The 19,737-nt window shown below is 41.2% G+C and overlaps 1 protein-coding gene across 2 annotated transcripts in view; it reads right to left on the reverse strand.

Moving 5' to 3' along the window:
• rptor (regulatory associated protein of MTOR, complex 1) overlaps positions 1 to 18,743 on the reverse strand; it is a 199,116-nt gene extending 180,373 nt beyond the window's left edge. For both annotated transcript variants that reach the window (XM_080417271.1, XM_080417270.1), the window contains exons 1-2: positions 18,291 to 18,743; positions 16,102 to 16,276 (exon numbers count right to left, since the gene is read on the reverse strand). In XM_080417271.1, coding sequence (XP_080273397.1) covers positions 16,102 to 16,269 — 168 coding nt within the window. In that variant the 5' untranslated portion in view covers positions 16,270 to 16,276; positions 18,291 to 18,743. The remainder of the gene's footprint in view (positions 1 to 16,101; positions 16,277 to 18,290) is intronic.
• Positions 18,744 to 19,737: the final 994 nt, after the last annotated feature.

A 19,737-nucleotide genomic window follows, 5' to 3' on the forward strand; every position in this document is an offset into this window, starting at 1 on the left:
TCCACCTAGAAAAAAAGCCTTTACTCCCATGTCTGGCAAAATGTCAGGGAAATCTGCTGAAGAACAAGTGGTAAAACAGCATTTCGTGTTTCTATCTCACAGATAACACAATGGGAATATCAATGAAGGCACCCCTTTGTCTTCCAGACTATTATCAGCTAGACAGAAACAGCTGAGTGAGTTTCGAACTGTCTGCAAATTGATTTTAATCACTTCAATAATTAACTAATTAATCCAATCCTCAAAAATCAAACAAACCACAGACAGTATCCTTTGGGAAATTGTAGTAGTAATGCCAGGAATATACGGTGAGTCACAAGCCAGACCCGTCACTATGGACCTATAATATGCACCGGCTCTTAAAAGGGATTATGTGCGTGCGTGCACATGCACAAGGACGCAGATTTGGGTATATAATTGGCTGCATTATAACGAGGTCTACATTAGGCTCCAAGGTGAATTTAGTCAATGTTTGCACAGTGGACAGCAGTAATGAAGGACTGTCATACTAACAAGGACATTCATTATACCTGTTTGCAACAGAATATTTGAATAGGAGAGTTTAGTGGATAATACTCATTTCTAGTTTCGTTCCAGGAGTTAATCCCTCTGACAATCCCTTATAAACACACAGCCGATTTGAACTCGATGCCAAGATGATTAACATCATAATATAAACAGCCTTAATGAAATTATTTGTTTCCAGCCAGCTTCGAATACATGCAATTAATATTACGTTTGATACTCATTTACATAACAATAATAGAGATGAATGGGAGATCGTGTTTTTCAGTTCCATCCCATCATTACATTGCAGGGTGGCATTTAGGTGTGACGGTGGCCAGATGCTGCTCCCATCACTCTTTTTAATTTGTCAGCTCATTTATTCCCCATTCCTTCACTTTCCCATACAGACACACACCAACATTTATTTCAATGGAGTCACCATGGTGGCAAATTAACACAAGACACCTGTCTGATTCTATAACTGCAGAGGTAGATGGTAAGATCTACCAGCTACTTTTAACTATCTTTCATTCAGTGCTGCTATTGTACTCTATCATTGCCTTCGGTAGAGACCTCATATCTCAATGGTTCAACTTTTTGTGTTTTTTTCGTAAATGAATGCCTTACTTCATCATATAAGAGTGTCGCACAAAAGCAAGTGAAAATAGCAGATCTACAAGCTCACAAGTGAGGTTGTACATTGGCTATTTTCACCATTTTAACACATTCCCTGCCATTGACGGAGAATCCACCTGTTGACCGCCATTGACGGAGATTTCAGTCTTTTTTTTTCTCGACAATTCCACAAGAGGGCGCTCTAGCTCGGAATGATCCTAGGACTCTGAAAGAAGAAATGGACAGATGTTACATCCTCCCAAAGAATGACACTCCCGTGCGCTCCTTCTTTATCAGTTTTAGAAAAACACCCCTTTCTCTTTTTTGGGTGAAAACGGCTGTTATACAACTGCTAACCGGGAGTTTTTTTGTTCCTCTGGTGGAGAGATCAGACCCTCCCCCATCCACCAGACATGCTTTGTTCACGTGCACGCACACATCACGGCTCCCGTGGCTCTGAAGAGATCATCAATATAAGGTAAAAAAAAAACTGGCAGAAGCTACATAATGAATTAATTAATACCTGGGTGGGAATGTGTTCAAATGTTTAAAAAAATAATACTAAAAAAAAAAATGATTTTGGCATACAGTACAAGGTTTCCACCCGACAGTGACACTATACAGTATCTAGTGGATAATTGAGTAGTGGAAGAAACTAGTGAGTTTGGGGATTCGCCAACCGGTGTGGCATGTCATAAAACGTTTTAAAACGTTCTTGCCCTGGCTGGAAATCACATCTCCAAACTTGGACAAGGCCCATTGGAAGTTCCAACATACTGTACTTCCACAACTTTGTGTACTAAGAGAGGGTTCATGATTTTCTTGCTTAAAAGCCAAATGAACAAGGAAATGAGAATAAATAAATAAATGACTTGAGTACCCAGCACAAAATGCAAGACATAGACACGTTAAAACTTGAGCCACTTAAACCTTGGGCTGACCAGGGTTAAATCTGTACTTGGACCGTTCTTTTTTCCCCTCTACACCAAAACCGCAGAAATAGCCTATCTACATGATGCTCACGACGCGTCGGTTTCTACGAATGATCCCCCAAAACAGGGATGCTTGGGTTCAAGTGGTTACATACTTTAAGTGCGTGAGTAAAACTGTGTATCGAAAAGAATATTATTAATCATAGGGGGTGATAATAGTTGGCATACTATAAAAGTGTATTGCACGTTTAAAAATAGCTTAATGTGTTTATAAGCAACATCTGTATTTTTATGTAAAATACACACCAAAGCGAAAATAGCAGGAGTGTGATCAGATCTAAAAAAGAGGAAGAGAGGCAGAAGGAAAACGGACCAGCAATAAGAGGAAAAGCTGAGCAGGGGGGAAAAGAAACAGAGAACATGGTTAAGTCTTCTCACTGGGCTATAGGGCTCTGTTCCTCTATAACAAGTGGCTCTTTATCAAGTGGGTGGAGCAGTGACTGTTAATTTGATTGTTATCATTAATCTGAGGGGGAAAGCCTAAACAAAATTACATTTTAATACCGGCCTGCTGGACCTCATGGATTTCCGATAATCTCATAAATCCTGCCTGTGTGTGAGAAGAAAGGAGAGAGAGAGAGAGAGAGAGAGAGAGAGAGAGAGAGAGAGAGAGAGAGAGAGAGAGAGGGGGAGCGGGAGGGGTAGGGGAGGAAGTATGACAGAACATCAGAGCAGGGAATGACCACAGGCTTTAACCATGCTCTGCTCTCTGGCCTTTGCTGAAAAGGAAGCGAGAGCGTGTGTGTGTGAGAGAGAGAGAGAGAAAGCGAGCGAGCACGAGAAAGACAGACGAGAACGTGCATGTGCATTGCGTGCATGTGCATTGCGTGCATGCGTCGACTTCCAGCGTAGGCCCATGTGTGTAATTGGTGGCGGTGCTGCTCTCATTAACCCATGTAGACCGGGAAAGAATCTGTCTACTTTTTAAGATTTCTTTGGCTATTCAAAAATAGCAGATATACAAGCTTATAGCGCGGCACTTAAGAGTGCTGCGCTATGAGCTTGTAGATCTGCTAAAAAATAATTTGCGTGGAAAATTTGTGCAAATGTTTGAATTTATATATTTTTTTAAAGCAAACATTTGTATCAAAAATCTTTGCTTCTGGGAATTCTACAAATGTCTTCTAAATCCGAACAGTTTTCTGAAAAACGCATGTCGCTATATGAGTGGTGCTCAAACTTTTCCATGTCAAGGACCACCCAAAATTATATGTATTTGGCCGCGGACCCCCATCTCAAAATATGTTGTTCCACCAGGGACCCCCAGAAGCAGAGATCGGAGTTAGAAATGTTCGTCTTAAAACATATATTCAAAGATTTCCACAAAGTTTCCACGATAAAATAATAAATAGCAGATCTACAAGCTCATAGCGTGGCACTCGGTGCCGCGCTATGAGCTTGTATATCTGCTATTTTTGAATAGCCAAAGAAATCTTAAAATGACACAGATGTGTTCCCGGTCTTAATGGGTTAATAACCAAGCATGGGGCTCCAGGGGAGTCCTTTACACTCCAGTGCGGCCCCGAGCACCTCTCACCATGTGGATCAATGGCCCCTGATTATTCCATTTGTTAGGCCCGCAATAAATGAAGGCTATTAAAACAATGCGGAGCATTGATCTCCTTCAGGCGTGCTACAGTATGGCAAGCTTGCGGCAACAGGTCAGCCATTGGGAGACCTCTGCTGCAAATCTGGACGACAGTAAAGCTTAATTCATCAAGCTACAGTAACAACGGGACGCATCGCGACAGGTCGCGTCGTTAGCTTGACAATCTGTTATTTTCAGCGACAGCGAAAGTGTCAGTCATGCAAAGAGGTATAAATCTCAAGTATTCAATAGTAAACAAGACATGACTCAGTCATGTATACCAGCTTGCTTTCTGTTTTCTCTGATTTGTCTCGCAGAATCTGGCAACACTGCTAGTGGCTCCCCATTGGCTTAGACCTGTTGCTTATTTCTCTCGCAGAATCTGGCAGCACTGCCATAGAGGCAAGAGGCGTGTCTAGTACCATAGCTTGGGAGGACAAAACCGCCCGTTCAGAGTATGGGAAAGTATCCCCATTGGCTTAAAGGACAGCCAATGATGAAAAAGTGTTGAGAAAATGTTGACTAGACTCAGTCTCTTCTTATACCAGCGTGCTTTGCAAGCTGGTAAAAAAACAAGAACATTTTCTTTTTAATATCAATGCATAGCTGCATTGAAATTTCAAACATTTTTGTATCCCTTCCTAGAAATGTAGTGGAGTCGAAAGTACAATATTTCTATTTCATGTGCTTGCAAAGAAAACAAATACTCCAAAAATTTACGAAATATTAAGTACAGTACTTAAGTAAATGTACTTAGTTACTGTCCACCACCGGCTTTGACCAAATTAAAAGTAGCCAACTCGTACATGAGGTAATTAAATTCCTCTTCCTGTTACCAAGGAACAATTGCCAGACAATTCAACTGCTCAATTCAACTTTTTATGAGAAAGACCAGCCGAGCACCGATCACGGCTGATCAGTTGAAAACCGTCCGATTGCGATCTGTGGCCATATCGGTGCATCTCCAGTTTCTTTAACGGTTAAAGTTTAACCCATTAACACATTCCATGCCAGAGGTTAATCTCATAATGTACTCACCAGTGCCAACGTTTTATTGTTGTTTTTTTGTTTATTTCACGTCGCCATAGACCTTGTTAAAATCCTTAACACATCCACCGCCAAGAACGTAGTCCTACGGTCCGTTAAATCCAACTGTTACTACGGTCCGGGTGTTTTTTCCTTTTTTTTTTCTTTTTCAATTTTCTAGGGGGACCATTTTCAGTGTAACACCACCGAAAGTCGACCGGAAGTGCGGTCCCGTTTTTTGTTTCCCGTCGGCCTCCATTCTAAGTCGTACACTAAAAGCCCTGTAAAACCTATGTAGTTTTTCATCCTCGCATTTCCCATGTTAACATAAACGGTCAGAACTCAAACATGGCGGCTCCGTTTGACACGCGGTCTCGACGAGTAGACACCAGGACATGTGCACGTTGTTTACAAACAGTGGATCGCGCAATCTAAAGGATTTTAACGGGGCCTATGGCGACCTGAAAAAAACAAAAAACAACAATACACTGGTGAGTACATTATGAGATTAGCCCTTGGCGGTGGATGTGTTAAAGGGACACTTCACCGAAAACTTGTTTTAATGAAGTTTAGGACTCAAGAAACAAGATCCTGGTTTTTTTGTGTGTAAAATCTGTGTTTTTAGATATCTAGTAATCTTCACGTACATCGTGACGTTATTTACGTCACGAGAGCTAGGTCTCATTCCTTTCCGCACTACATGTCTCGGCGCGTCTCAGTCAGACCAGCTCCAAAGACAGCCCCCGTAACACTTTGTTCAACCTTCTTTCCCCACTCGGCCACTCCCATTAGCTGCGGCCAGCGGGCAACCCCCCTTGCAGAGTGAGGCATTACTTTACCTGAGTTATCTTCTGATAGTTGTACTTGAATGTTGACATGAAATAATAATCCTGTGTAGTGTTTCATAAGCGCAAGCTTGAAAAAAAATACAGCGTGGAGTGGCAGCGCTGGTAAACAAACACCGTCGCGAAAGGCTAGGATCATAATACCAAGGATTCGACAGTGATGTCAATACTATGCGACACGGAAGTAGAACTGCATAAAGATACCAAGGATGTGTCAGTGATATGACATCACTAACGAATCCTTGGACATATATGTAACTAGATGAACGTGTGCGAGGTACAGCCAGTGTTGCCAGATATTGTGAGAGAAATAAGCAGCCAGGTCTATGAAAACAAGCCCAAAAGAAGATAACTAGGCCAAGAGCACTTTACCTAGACATGGGATATTATATATTTGAAAATTGCCGATCTACAAGCTCACAACGCTTCGCGACCCATTGTGAGCTTGTAGATCTGCTATTTACAAAAAAATCTTGAGGGGGAAAAGTGCAAAATGTGGATTTTTTTTTTTTCATTTACTTTTTATTGGATTTTTCAGAACATGAAAACAAACATACACAAAAAAGAAAAGACTAGCACATTACTAACAAACAAACCGAACATACAAAACATACAAATACAAACATATAAAGGGAAAATGTGGAATATTTTTGACACATATTTGTTAGGGGCTCCCTGGCACAAATTATAATTTCAGATGGGGGTCTGTGGAAAAATACATGAACATGTTTGAGAACCACTGGTTTAAACAACAATCAAAACATTTGGAAACAAGCCCAAATATCAACTACATTTTAGAAAGAAGCCGCTTCTAATAAGCAGACATGGCAACGCTGGCATGCTGTTTGGATGTTATTGTTGGAGATCACACCCACATGGAACCTCCCCTGCCACAAGGAGGTGCAGTGCACCAAAGCATTATGGTCATTGTAGTAATGCAGCAGTCCAGTCAAACCCTAGTCAAACACATAGATTTCATTATTTTTCTGGCCATAGGGTGCAAACAAAACACCACTTCGCGTAGATCTACGCGATTGGCACGTGGCGGCTTTAAATAGGTTCGCGTAGATCTACGTGATTGCCAGTCAATGTGTTAAGACCGGGAACGCATCTGTGTCATTTTAGATTTCTTTGTCTATTCAAAAATAGCAGATATACAAGCTCACTGTGCCGCGCTATGAGCTTGTATATCTGCTATTTTTGAAAAATCGTAAAAACAATATTTTTTATATTTAGAAAACATTTTAAGAAAACATTTTAAGAATCGGACTCAGGCCTTAATGGGTTAAGAGCATAGAGTTAAAAATAATAGAGAGGGCACCGGATATCGCCTCCCATCCACTTGCATTGAGTTGCTCACCCAACGCATGTGCCTATTTGAACCCTTCTTCCGGGTTGGAAACGTATTGGAAAATGTGATGGGCGCGGCCTATTTGGGGCTTCGAACGCGTCACTGAAGATTCTCGAAGCCCCATGGCCTCGTTCACATACATTGGCCACACCTGCAATACCTCAAATGGCCAGCATGTTCAATTGGCTTCAATGAAACCACTGGGTTCTGGGGGCTTGGTTAAGAGGGGTGTTTTTTGTTTGCCCCCTTTTCTCCCCAATTTAAATCATTATGCCAATTGATTCCTCCCCACACACATTTGTGTGTCGTCACTGCTGTTGAGTCCTATTGACTCACCAGCCAGTGAGGAGCCCCCCACCGGGAGGACATAGAGCCTCCGTCCTACTCCTCCCGCCCAACACTCCCTGGTGACAGGTGCCGCCCCAGCCTGTAGGAGAATGTGCAGTGACAAATATCACCCTCTCCAAATCTATGCAGTTTACACCACTCCGCTCACCACATCTAACGACTACAATCACCTATTTTTCATACTAACAAGCAGTCCTCCTCAGTCAATCTGAAGCCTTCACCATTAACCTTTCTGTGGTTGCTATGACAATAAAACATGGAAAGGAATGGTAATATGAACTAAGATGGAGTGATTGCTTGGATGAAAGCAGCAGGCTGAAACCCAGATAAGCAATTAGTGGACTTGATAAAGCTACCTGCCTTCTGAAGAGTGTCTTCCAAGTCCCCGATGCCCACGGGTGTGTGAAAATGAAAAGAGCGTCTACCCCAGCGCATACAATGAGAAATATGACTTCATGACAAATGGCTGTTGTACTCGTATAAGAATCACTAGACTGACTCCACTTATTTGTATGTGCTATGCAAATCCATTATCGTTTTATCCATCCATGACTTTAAATCTATTCTAGCTAATGGGGCTGTGTACATTGATTGAATTGAACTAATGATACACAGGGTAAAGTACCACAGAATAGCAGCACACTCATTTCCTCATCATTACAAGTGGTTTGGCTATTGATAATGTGTTGATTAATTAATTACCTACTTATTGCACTGCTCGGGGGAGGGGTGGACAGCCCAACCAGTGCAAGATTTTGGGCCCCATGAGTCCTAGACCCCAATAACTGATGTTTTGTCAAAAAGTGCAACATAATCCATTTGGAAAAACTTAGATTTGATTTGAGATTATATTTGAGAAGATTGAATATATAATCAACCGGAAAAAAATAAGATTAACACAAACAACCTTTTAACAACCTTTTTTTAATTAAGTAAACAGGAATATAATTACACAATGAACAAGCAAACAAGTAAATATAAAATACACATGAACTGAACGTAATTTTATTTAACCACTTCAGCCCTTTTTCAAGAATGTTAAAAAATAGTTAGTCTACAAGCTCACAGCGCCGTGACGTCGAGTGTCCTTGAAAGATTCAGATTTCGTTTTTTACTACATATCGTCTGCATAATTGCTTATACCGATGTCATTAAAAAGAAAAGTCAAATGGCCGATATCAGGCTGACCGATCAAAATCGGTCTGGCGAGTGGCTCTAGTGTGTTTGTGTGTGTTTATCTGACCCTGGAGAGTCATGATGACACACTTATATGCTGAGCCCCAGGAAGTGTGAGGTTGATGTACCAACAGCTGTCTGGAAACTCATGGCTGGCTGACTGGACATCTGATACACATAACAACCCAAAAGGGCTTTCACTTTACACCTAAAACAAATCAAGTCTTAACAACTAGCTCTCCATTTAAATATATTCAAACCCCCCCTGTCTCTGGAAATTATTGCATCTTATAAATCCAGTATATTGCTTTAGAAACTCTTGCAAGCCAACAAAAAATGCAGCCCCACTGCAAGGGAAAGAGCTGCATTGTCAATGACGAATTTTGAGTTTATAAGTAAAACAAAGAGTCTCCCGGGTTGCCAAATCATGTGCGTGAAACAAGCGTGGGTGCTCATATCCCCCAACGGGTATGGTCTAGTAAGTAAAACAAAGAGTCTCACTGGCAAGTGGCAATACGCGGTTATCCACTGTGTTCACTATGTACTGGGAAAAATAAAACCAGTGACTCAAGTTTGCTGAGCATTATAACAGGCATCTGTGATGGGAAATTATACCAGTAATCTAGCCCATGGGTTCCCAAACTTTTCAGCCCGCGACCCCCATAATGCGGCCATTGACTCGCAACCCCACCTAACCGTGGAGGTAATTTATGTACATAAACTTGCACGTTCGGTGCACATTTGTAACGTATTAAAATGGTAAAATGTACTATTTGTAATCATTTTTAGATTGCATTTCATCCATTCGTTTTTTTTTTTTTTTTTTATGACCCAAAATAATTTCGCGACCCCACCGACCCCAACTTTGGGAACCCCTGGCCTGTAGCCTATGGGTATGTTCACAGTGTCCGCCAGTTATGAAGAAAAAGCGCTGCCTAGAGCACTTTATCGGCTGAAAAAAATAATAATAATAAAAAAAGGATCATGCATTGCGCATTTTGTTTCCATAATAATATTGCTCACATAATTTAGAGACCATCAGATCGGCATTCGTCTGCATCTTAACCTTGCATTTTGTCTAACACTTTTGCCTATATTGCCATGGTCATGTCTAACAAGAGGAGAAGAACTTCACTAGCTTTGATTATCTTTTAGGCAGAAGAGGAGGGTGCACGCATGGCATCTTCCGCAGCTGAACGTGTTTTGGGGCATATGACAACCTCGTCCAGGAGCTCCGTCTGGACTGTGGAAAACTCTTTTTAAAGCTCACGTAAGGCTAATTTGAAGACATGTTGAGGAGGGTTGGGAGTGACAATAATCTCAAGAAAGCAGCAAAGATTTATCAGGATTGGTCAGCTGATAAAAAGCGGCCCACATCATGCGCATTTCTCAAAAGGTTAACTATTTTCAACTTTTGAAAGCACAGCACTCAGCCAAAAAAGTACAAAATGTGTCTAACTGTTGTATTGTGGTTGCCTATAAAGTACCTCATCATGATAGGGTAATTACTCACGTTAATCATGCATTATAGTCTGGTGTTTGTTTGTTTTACTGTTATGTCTTGTTGATGTATCTGTCTGTTATATGAATCTTGTCTTATAAAAAAACAATAAAAACTAATATATAAAAAAAAGTACCAAGGCATTCACTTTTTCCGCTATGTAAATCGGCACTGTCTATTCTATTCTATTCTTTTAATGAACATGCCCTAATTGTGCAGACAATTTTGTCACCGTAACAGACATCTCCAAACCACACATAAAGCTAACATATTGACTCTGCAACATCATTATTCCCAAGTCTAAAGTTGACTGTTGACAGATGCCAAAGTGCCCCACATACAATGTAATAATGTGTAAGCACTAAATATACTCATAACCAAAAGCCAACCAATTTTTTTTGTCTTGACTCTGGAGTAGAGGATGGCATCTTGTGCCAGAAATCTTTCAATAAATCAATCAATAAAATACAACATTAACAAAGCTCGTTTCCATTGTGTTCCACTCCCATTCATTAGATTTTGATAAACAGTATCTTTTGTGCAAGTGAAAATGTTGGCCTAAAGGTGGTGTTAGAGGAAAGGACCTGAGCACACCTACATTAATAGTTCATCTTCCTGGGAGAATGGAGGTGCACAAAAAAGTCCATGACAATCCAGCTTGTAGTTTATTTGGAGATTTTATGTTTGACACCAAATTAGGATAAAGATAATTCCTTTTAACAGGACGTTCATGAAAGTCCTTGCGGGCTTGTTTCCAATGAGGGCCTGTGAGCAAATTGCTGGACGAACGGACAGACAGACAAGCCACCATTCTTTAGAGCCCCGCCGCTAGCAGGGCCTAAACATATCAGTGGCAATGATTGGCGAAATACAAATTAACCCATTAAGACCTGAGGTGATTCTTTAAAAAAATTGTCTAAATCCTAACAGTTTTTTTAAAAGAAATTTAAAAAAAAATCACGATTTAAAAAAAAATAGCAGATCTACAAGCTCATAACGCAGCACTCTGTGCCGCGCTATGAGCTTGTATATCTGCTATTTTTTAATAGCCAAAGAAATCTAAAGTGACACAGATGCGTTCCAGGTCTTAATGGGTTAAAGTTCTCTTATAGAAAATACTGCTCTGTCTGTCTGAGAAGCCTGTATAAGCACAACAGTAGCCTCAAATTAGTCTCTACAAGACTATCTTTATCCCCACCAGAGAACACCACATCCATCAGTATTCAGTAAGGCTCTATTCGGCAGCGTACTTAACAAGCCCTAGCAACTCCAAAAGCAATGTCCAAAAATAAGCATTCCACATTAAACTGCACAATTAATAATACATGCAGAAGTTTGGCTGCTGCAATATCTGTGTCTCAAGAGGCTGTCATATTTTCTGAGGAGAGTTGTTTCAAATAATGCTCTAAATAACATTCTGATAGTATGCACTGTATGCAGAATCCCTGGCCTAGTAATAATCAAGCTGTGCTGGAGACAATCTTTTGAGTCTAACCAAATAAAGCATCTCTTGTAAGTAATGAAAAAAGACTATAAGGGGAGACCGTCGTAACCCTATCTGTGTGTACTATATGAGTCACAATTCAAATCCCCAAAAATGGGGTCGTATGTTTTTGGCTGTGGTCTTGATATATCGTGCAGCCTAATTAAGCTTAATTTATACTCCACCACATGATGGTGTTGTTTGCTGACAATAACTGATCACAACACCATTGTACAACATAGTATAAACTAGAAAAAGTTCTCCCCCAAGCAGCGAGCACAGGTCTCCGCCAGGTCAGGTAAGTTATTGTGGGCCAGCAATGTTCGGAATTCAGTCATTATAGAGGTGAGTGGAATCTGTAGAAGTTGAGTGGCTGGTAGATTTGAAAAACTACCAGCCACGCATATTTCTGATTAAAGAAAACATAAATAAATGTAAGCGGCCACACCGCTTTTAACAAAAGTATCGCTTTCGGCAGAATCACAAACAGACAACAGAAGCTATTATCATCTATGAAAATTAAAACATTCAGGAAGCTGGCTTCTAATTTGCAACCCCTGGACATGATGCCAGTATGATGTCACAGGGACTTCCCCCCCAATCTAAACCTTGATGCTGAGTGCCAAGCAGGGAGGCATTTTGGTGTCCCTTTATAGTGTTTGGTATGACTCTGCCTGGGATTGAACCCCGACCTCTAGGGCTGTCACGAGTACAAATTTAAGTTGACGATTCATTGTCACACAAATAATTGCGATTAACGATTAAATTGTGAACTTGGGAACATATGAATACAAATTTAATTTCCGTTTCCCTTTTAGGCTTCGTAATCAGAAATTGCACAGGGCAGATGTGACAAATAACTTCAATATACAAAGAAATATACATATTTAATGTTATACTTAAAATGTAAATAATAACGTTTGTATGAGCATTTTTCAACATGGAAACGATGACGTTTTCTCAAATAATTGCGATTAGACAATTATGTAATAATTGTGACAGGCCTACCAACCTCTCTCTCTCAGGGCGGACACACCAACCAGTAACCTGTAACCACAAGGTGAGCTGACAATGTATGCAACTCTGTGTTATCTTGATAGCTTCCTAATCAATAATTAATTATGAATTAAAAGAAGGCTGATGGAAGCAATCTAAAGCTGCCATGTACTCTAAAAGTGCTGATAACCATTCTTGTAGTACGTGAACACTGTTATCACACGTTGCACTTGGCCTGCAAAGCACGTGTGCATCACACATGTACACACATGCATATGTGCACGGTTAGAACTCAATAACAGAAACCCCCCACAGAGAGTAACCCACCAATCTTAACCAATGGGCCTCGTAATTGAGCAACCCCCTCCTTCTCTCCGCCCTTCTGTTCTCCCCTATGAGAAAAGTGTGTGTGTGTGTGTGTGTGTGTGTGTGTGTGTGTGTGTGTGTGTGTGTGTGTGTGTGTGTGTGTGTGTGTGTGTGTGTGTGTGTGTGTGTGTGTGTGTGTGTGTGTGTGTGTGTGTGTGTGTGTGTGTGTGTGTGTGTGTCTGATTTCCCACGGTGCAGCACATAATTTACAGCCCACTCAATAGTGCTGATACTGGACACTAGCTCCCAACAGTCTTGACTGTTCATATACCACGAGAGAGACACTCTCGCTTCTGTCATTATTATCAATCAGCTTCAATCACCGGGGAGCATTAACTGCTCAACAGTAGTGAGTGTATGAAATGGGGGGGGGGTATGCAAATCAGAATGTCACTCACCAAAAACATTATTTTCTTTGCAGCTGTACAATTCAGGGCCGGAATATTAGTATTGAGGATGAGGATTTACCAGTCACGGTGGTCTGGAAAGACATTATCCTTCTTTGTCATATACTAGCAAAAAATGACAAGAAACATTTTCCTTCTGTCCTTCAAGTCTAGTCTGTGTAGTGTTGACAGACAAAGAGCAGCTTTGAATCTTTCCACTTCCAGAAGTAGCGGCCTACAGCTAGCTTTGAACCATAGCCAGGGTCACCTTTCAAGTCAGATTCTACCCATTTTACAGTCAAGAAATCTCTCTACGGTTCTGTTCTTCTTTGAAGAAATAAGTAAAGATGTGTTTTTTACAAGTGCATAAGGGCACCAATGTCTGAAAACTCTCAGCCCAGGAATGTGTGGAGATCATACATTTTAACACAGTCAATTTTGTAAGATTTTTTTATTAGGAGTGCGTGATGACGAATTGGAAGATTTCAGGCAGCCCCCTATCACCTCTTCTAAATCAATATCAGACTCGTAATTTAAATTCACTGACACATTCTTGTTCAACTTTCCCCTGAAGCATCATGTTCGCCAAGCAGCACCTCGGTGTAATTCTAGCAGATTTCTTAACAGCAGAGGGGTGTTAAAATTTCATTTGAGGGAACATCTACAATGGGCGTGCGTGTGTGGAGCCTGCCTAGGTTATGTATGACTATGTGGCATTTGGTATTATTGAAACTATAGCTCTCCTTGGCCGGGAGACATGGAAATAATCAGGTAGGCAGCACTGCAGTGGATCAAACTCTGGCTTTATGGGAGGCGAACACCCGAGAGGGTCCACCAGTAAAGCCTTGAGATTCCCCTGTCACAGCCAAGCGTGTATAGCTTAAAGCAGAATTAAATGAATTGGCACAAATGGAGAGTAATAATAATACAGGCAAGGCTAAACCATTAGTTTACTGCTAGAACCTGGCTCTGTGAGGAGTGATGTCCTCTGTGTGAGGATGAGATGTGTTTAACTTTTCCCTCGAGTCAAAATATATTTGACTTCAAGCTGCTTCGTGCAAGACGGTCAGATCAAATTCCTTTGACAATCTAAAAATCCTCTCTTTTGTTGGCATGGCCAGAAGACTTATAGCCAATGTATAACCATTATTATTCATTGTAGGCTGCCCTTTCACTTGACAAAAACACGCTTGACATATTTTCCACTGGAAAACTTTTTTAATTTGTGAATGTGTTATTTGTCAAGCTACCGTGAACAGCTACCATGATAATTATACGTTTACAATGAGGCTTTTAAAGTGAGCACTACAGTGTGCACCCAACTGCACACGCACAGTAGTTTTCTACAAAGACATTACTCAGCTAATGAGTGTTCAATTTAAAATGAGCCACTTTATTAAGGTCTTTTCAGATTCAGATTCAAATTAATTCATTATCGTCCTGTCCTCCATAGAGGAAATGGGTAAGACATAATAATACTATAATGCGTAATAACCTGACATTTATAATGCACTTATAAGGCATAACATAACTTGTTTTAAATGTTTATAATAATGCATAACAACTTTAACAAGGTTTATGAAGTATTATAACTTATAATAATATAATGTATAAGTGCTGGTCATAAACTCAGTGGAACAGCACAATATAACTACCAGGTAACACATTACTTAAAGGTCGGGGCTATAAGGCATTAAAATCACATTGATAATTCATTATAGTGCATCATAATGCATTATAATGCACTTAGAATGCTTCATAACTTGTTATAAATGTTTATAAATATGCATAACAACTTATAAAGATGATGCTTTATAACTAAGTTAAGGTAGTTATAATGTGCTATATGTTCTATAAACACTGTTATAAGTTGTCATACATGATTATAAACATTTATAACGAGTGTTATAATGCCTTATACTTGCATTATAATGCATTACAAATGTGATTTTTATAATACATTATAGACCCAACCTTTAAGTAAAGTGTTTCCAGGAAATGTGTTTTCATGGTCAGTACACTACAGAGGCTATGCGTGTGACATCATCGTACCCGGAAGTTATGCGGGGACGCCTACTGAGTGGCAAATAAACAACTTTCTGGCCTTGACAGGCAGCCCATAATATCCAAACAGAAAAGTCCTATCTGATTGTATTAAACAACGTTAAACTCACCAACATGGCAGCTGTACGAAAAGCTTGAATTATCCTCTATCTGCAAAGTTTTTGAAATCCACCGTAGACATGTTATGAGCTACTTTCTGTCAATACATTTTGTGCAGGTGATTATTTTTATGTGTCAGAGTTTGGACACGCTCGTTTTCAATAACGCAACGTCCTGCTGCCTCCTGCATTATGTGCATTTTAGAAACAGGTGGTGCGCAGGAGCGTTGAGTGATTTCCAACGAGTGCTTCCAAACTCCATGCTGCTCAATGTTTTGCCACTCATTCTAGATGAGGGGGGCGTGTCCCTGGAAAAGTGACGCATGTGTGCATACTCTCTATTAAACACTCAAACCAGGGTCGTACACATGCCAAATAATGAACAGCCACCAAACAAAATCTTTTACTAGACACTATTCCACAATTTATGCATGCTGAGCAAACACATTAACATTAAATCTGCAGCAACCACGTCTCTGTCTTTGACAAAACATTCCTCAAGCCCCAAACTGCCACCTCAGAATCAGGATGTTACATTTTATTTTAGCTGACAATCTAAACCATTTGCATTAAAAAAATTAAGTTAATCTTCCTGGACCACCCCCAAACAGAACAACAATACAACAACAAGGGTGACAGTGCCCCATTAACAAATCAAAAGAAATCTGAATCACAATGTATGAGGTAAAGCGAAGCAACATTGATGGATGTGGATCATCATTAACCTGCTGAATTACTCTGAATAAGTACAACACTTACTCTGTCTTTCATTCTCCAGCTCTGTGCCAGGGCTTTGGAGCCCTCAATCTTCTCCGAGTGTCGTTTCTTCATGAAGGCCAGAGGAAGCTTCCAGTCACTCATGTCCGGCTCCTCTTCCTCAGCAAGGCCTACAGCCGGTGAATGCAGCATGTCCGAGTCCATTTTCATTTGGGCCCTACAAAGCGAGAGCCACAACAGATCATGAGTTAAGTCTGATGAGTTGTTATAGCTGTGGCTGTAGCTTGTAGTCCATCCATGCAGGGCTTGAAAAGAACCATCAGCCAAAATTCACAGAATTTGTCAGACAAAAATTACTTTTGACTGTCTGTTTACTCTGTGGCTACAATCTCAAGTATCCAACCACACAACACATTGTCACAAATTGGGGCATTTTATTTGTATGCAACACATATATTGAATGCTCACAAATCAGAAGATGTATGGCAATATGTTAATCTTTTTTATTTGGTCTGTGGTTGCCTGTGGCCTGAAGGAAATGGCTTAAATTGTCCTCGGTCACAGGATCTTATGAGGACAGACTTAAAAAGTTTCTTTATTCTTACATGTTGTGTACAGGTACATAAGAGTAAAATTATTTTCTTTTGTTTGTTGCAATGTATAAATGCAATGCACGGAATCTGTGTGTGTATTGCATAACTCGAGGACTGTACGACTTCAAACTTTGCGTGGGTATCGCCAAGGACCCAAGGGTGTCTAGGTCCGAGTTGGAAGTCAGTCGGATCAGCGACAGCGATTGTCAAAAAGCAAAAATTCCAAGCATCTCTGACTCTGTATATCTCTGTGCGTGTGTCCGTCTGTCTCTCTGTGTTCCTTTTATGCCCATATAGAGATCCCAATCAACAATGTTATCATAGTACTGACATCATAGACCGGCCTCCAAGTACAGATAATGAGTACTGCTAAGTACTCTGCGCGTTTTTGCATAACCCAGGGGGCATGCAGTCCTAATGGGCATCGCCCTAGTAACAACAACAACAATAAACAATTAATAATCAAAGAATAGCAACAGCTTGAAGACAGTTTGTCAGTTGGTCCTTGCTCTTAACCACTAAAACCCCAGCACCCTTATTGTGGGGAAAGCTTTTGCAGAAAATAGCAGGTCGACAAGCTCACAATGCACCCGCCCTACGACACATTGTGAGCTTGTCGATCAGCTATTTTCTGCGAAAACTTTCCCCACAATAACAGAAACCAGAAAATACACTAGCATAGAGCCCTGAGGGACTCCGTCCAGTCCACCGTTGTGTGCAAAGTTCTTACTCCTCCTAAGTTATAAACATGTGTCTGTGCTGTGCCAGTGCCCTCGTTTTAAACACACATGCTGCCTCTGACCTAGGACTGGCAGTGGGGGCGGGGTTTATTTGTCTTTTTCCTGGGTTCAGTGGGTTGACTGATCTTTCAACATAAGACTAATGGTGTGTAGCTATTTATCTACTTTGCTCTGGTGTAAAGAGCTGGACATGGAGTCTAATGCCACAGCCTGGTTGGTTGGATGACAAAAATACGAATATCAGAAAACTTGTGTGCAGTCTTGTTTGCAAACCTAACTAGACACATCGGACTACACACTCACACACACTGTATTAATTTAAACGTTTCCGCTAGTTCACACACACATCTACAGCCATCCAATGAGCATACTATACTGATCATGTTCTACTGAGGAGAGAGTTCAATGCTCCTACTGTACTAGCTGGCCACGTGAACACAGCTCGAATCAAGTATATATATATATACCTACTCTGTTCGGCGAACCAACGTGTGCCGTTACTGTTAAGTCTGCCAGCCCGTGACAGCCATGTGAGCTGCTATGGAAAGGGGCACAACTTAAGAAGAACAGCTGTCCAGACAGACACGACAGACAGCAGATAGATAGATAAATAAGCCAACGTTAACATTATAGCTAACCTGTTAGCTAAAGCTAGCGGTCCCCCGGCGGCTAATTTTACAGTTCTGTCTGCAGCTGCTGATATTCCGTTTCCTGTCGACATGTCTCATACTACTAGTATTGTAAACATTCCCAGTTTAGCAGCTTGCAAAAACACTCCCAACATAGTAGTTATGGTGGCCACACATACTGATAAGATTACATGTGCAAGAAATGGCGCTTCTCGTGGAAGTGAAGCGTGCAAAGGGGACTGTAGGGAAGGCTGCAGAGTCAGACAGACCTGGTCGGCGCTGTGTGGTTTTCCTCAATCCGGGCTCGGGTTCCTCTCCGTCTCCGGACGATGACAGACACGGTCGCGCAGACGATTCGCGTGAGGAAATGGTACGGCAGCGCCCACAGCCTGGTCAGGATGTCAAAGCCGTCAAGTCCGAGCTCCACGGGGATGTGCTTGCAGGGGAATTTGCGGGTTCTCTCCCCACCGCTCTTCGCTATGGGAAGGGGCTGGAGACGAGGCCCATCATCTTCGCACGGACACTCTGCCACAACAGCCACACAATACAAACAAACCGCGCCGACTTCGAGCCCGTGTCCGTCGCTTCGGTCACAGCGGGGGTCCTCGTGTGCGGCGGTGCGTCGTCACAGCTGATTCTGTGCTTAAAGTGTTTAAAGTCCGAATCGGCTGAAAATTCCAACAATTTCTCAAGAGAGGCACTTCTTCAGCACTTCTGCAAGGGCGCAGCCATCTTGGGATAGACCCAGAATGCACCACCGCTGCCTCTGTGGGTGGTGGATGTGTCATGAAACGTCATACATCCATGGGCTGTCCCGACTGATCAAAATACAAACACATGTAGCAGTACACAAAATGCAAAATGTAAACAGTGGTGGGGAAAGTACTCAATTTTTTTTACTTAAGTAAAAGTAGAAATACTCTGTTACAAGTATTGCTTGAATACTTTATTAGCAGTTTGCAAAAAAAAAAGCACAGTTCAATACAAGGTCTGCTAAGAGCATTTTAAACCCAAGAAAGCCTATGGCTTGTTTCCATTGGGGTCCTTTGTACTCAATTCATTGAAACATTTAATGACAGACAAATATACACTACTATGTAGAAACATCATATAAACAGTTGGAAAACAGAAATATGTACAGTAAACAGGGGGGGGCTAGGCTCGAATTGCAGCCACCTGTAAGTGCTCCTTTAGAGCGGTTTTGAAGGAGAGTAGGGTTTTACACTCCTTCACGACTTTTTGTAAGTCATTCCACATTTTTGTGGCATAGCAGGAGAACGAATTTAACCCCTTGTTACAGCCAAATCTCGGTTGGACGTGATTAGTGGAGCTTCCTCTGGTGTTGTGATTGTGGACTTCATTGACGTTTGTGAAGTATTTTGAGAGGTACATGGGTGACTTTGTGGTGTAGTGTATCTTGTAGACCAGGCCCATTGCAAGTTGCTGTACTCTGTCCTCTACGCTGAGCCATCCGACCCTAGCAAAGTGAGCAGGGGTTAGATGAGTTGTAGATGTAAGGCCAAGAAGTAGCCTTACCAGTTTGTTTTGGTATCAAAATGTACTTAAAGTACCAAAAGTAAAGTACTCATTATGCAGAAGGTTCCATTTCACAAGTTTTCAAATGTATAAAAATCTTTTGAAAATAGCAGATCTACAAGCTCACAATGTGCTCACAATGTGTCACGATGCGTTGCATCGTGACACATTGTGAGCTTG

Source organism: Gymnoscopelus braueri (assembly GCF_963280865.1).
Source record: "Gymnoscopelus braueri genome assembly, chromosome: 2".
Lineage (NCBI taxonomy): Eukaryota > Metazoa > Chordata > Actinopteri > Myctophiformes > Myctophidae > Gymnoscopelus > Gymnoscopelus braueri.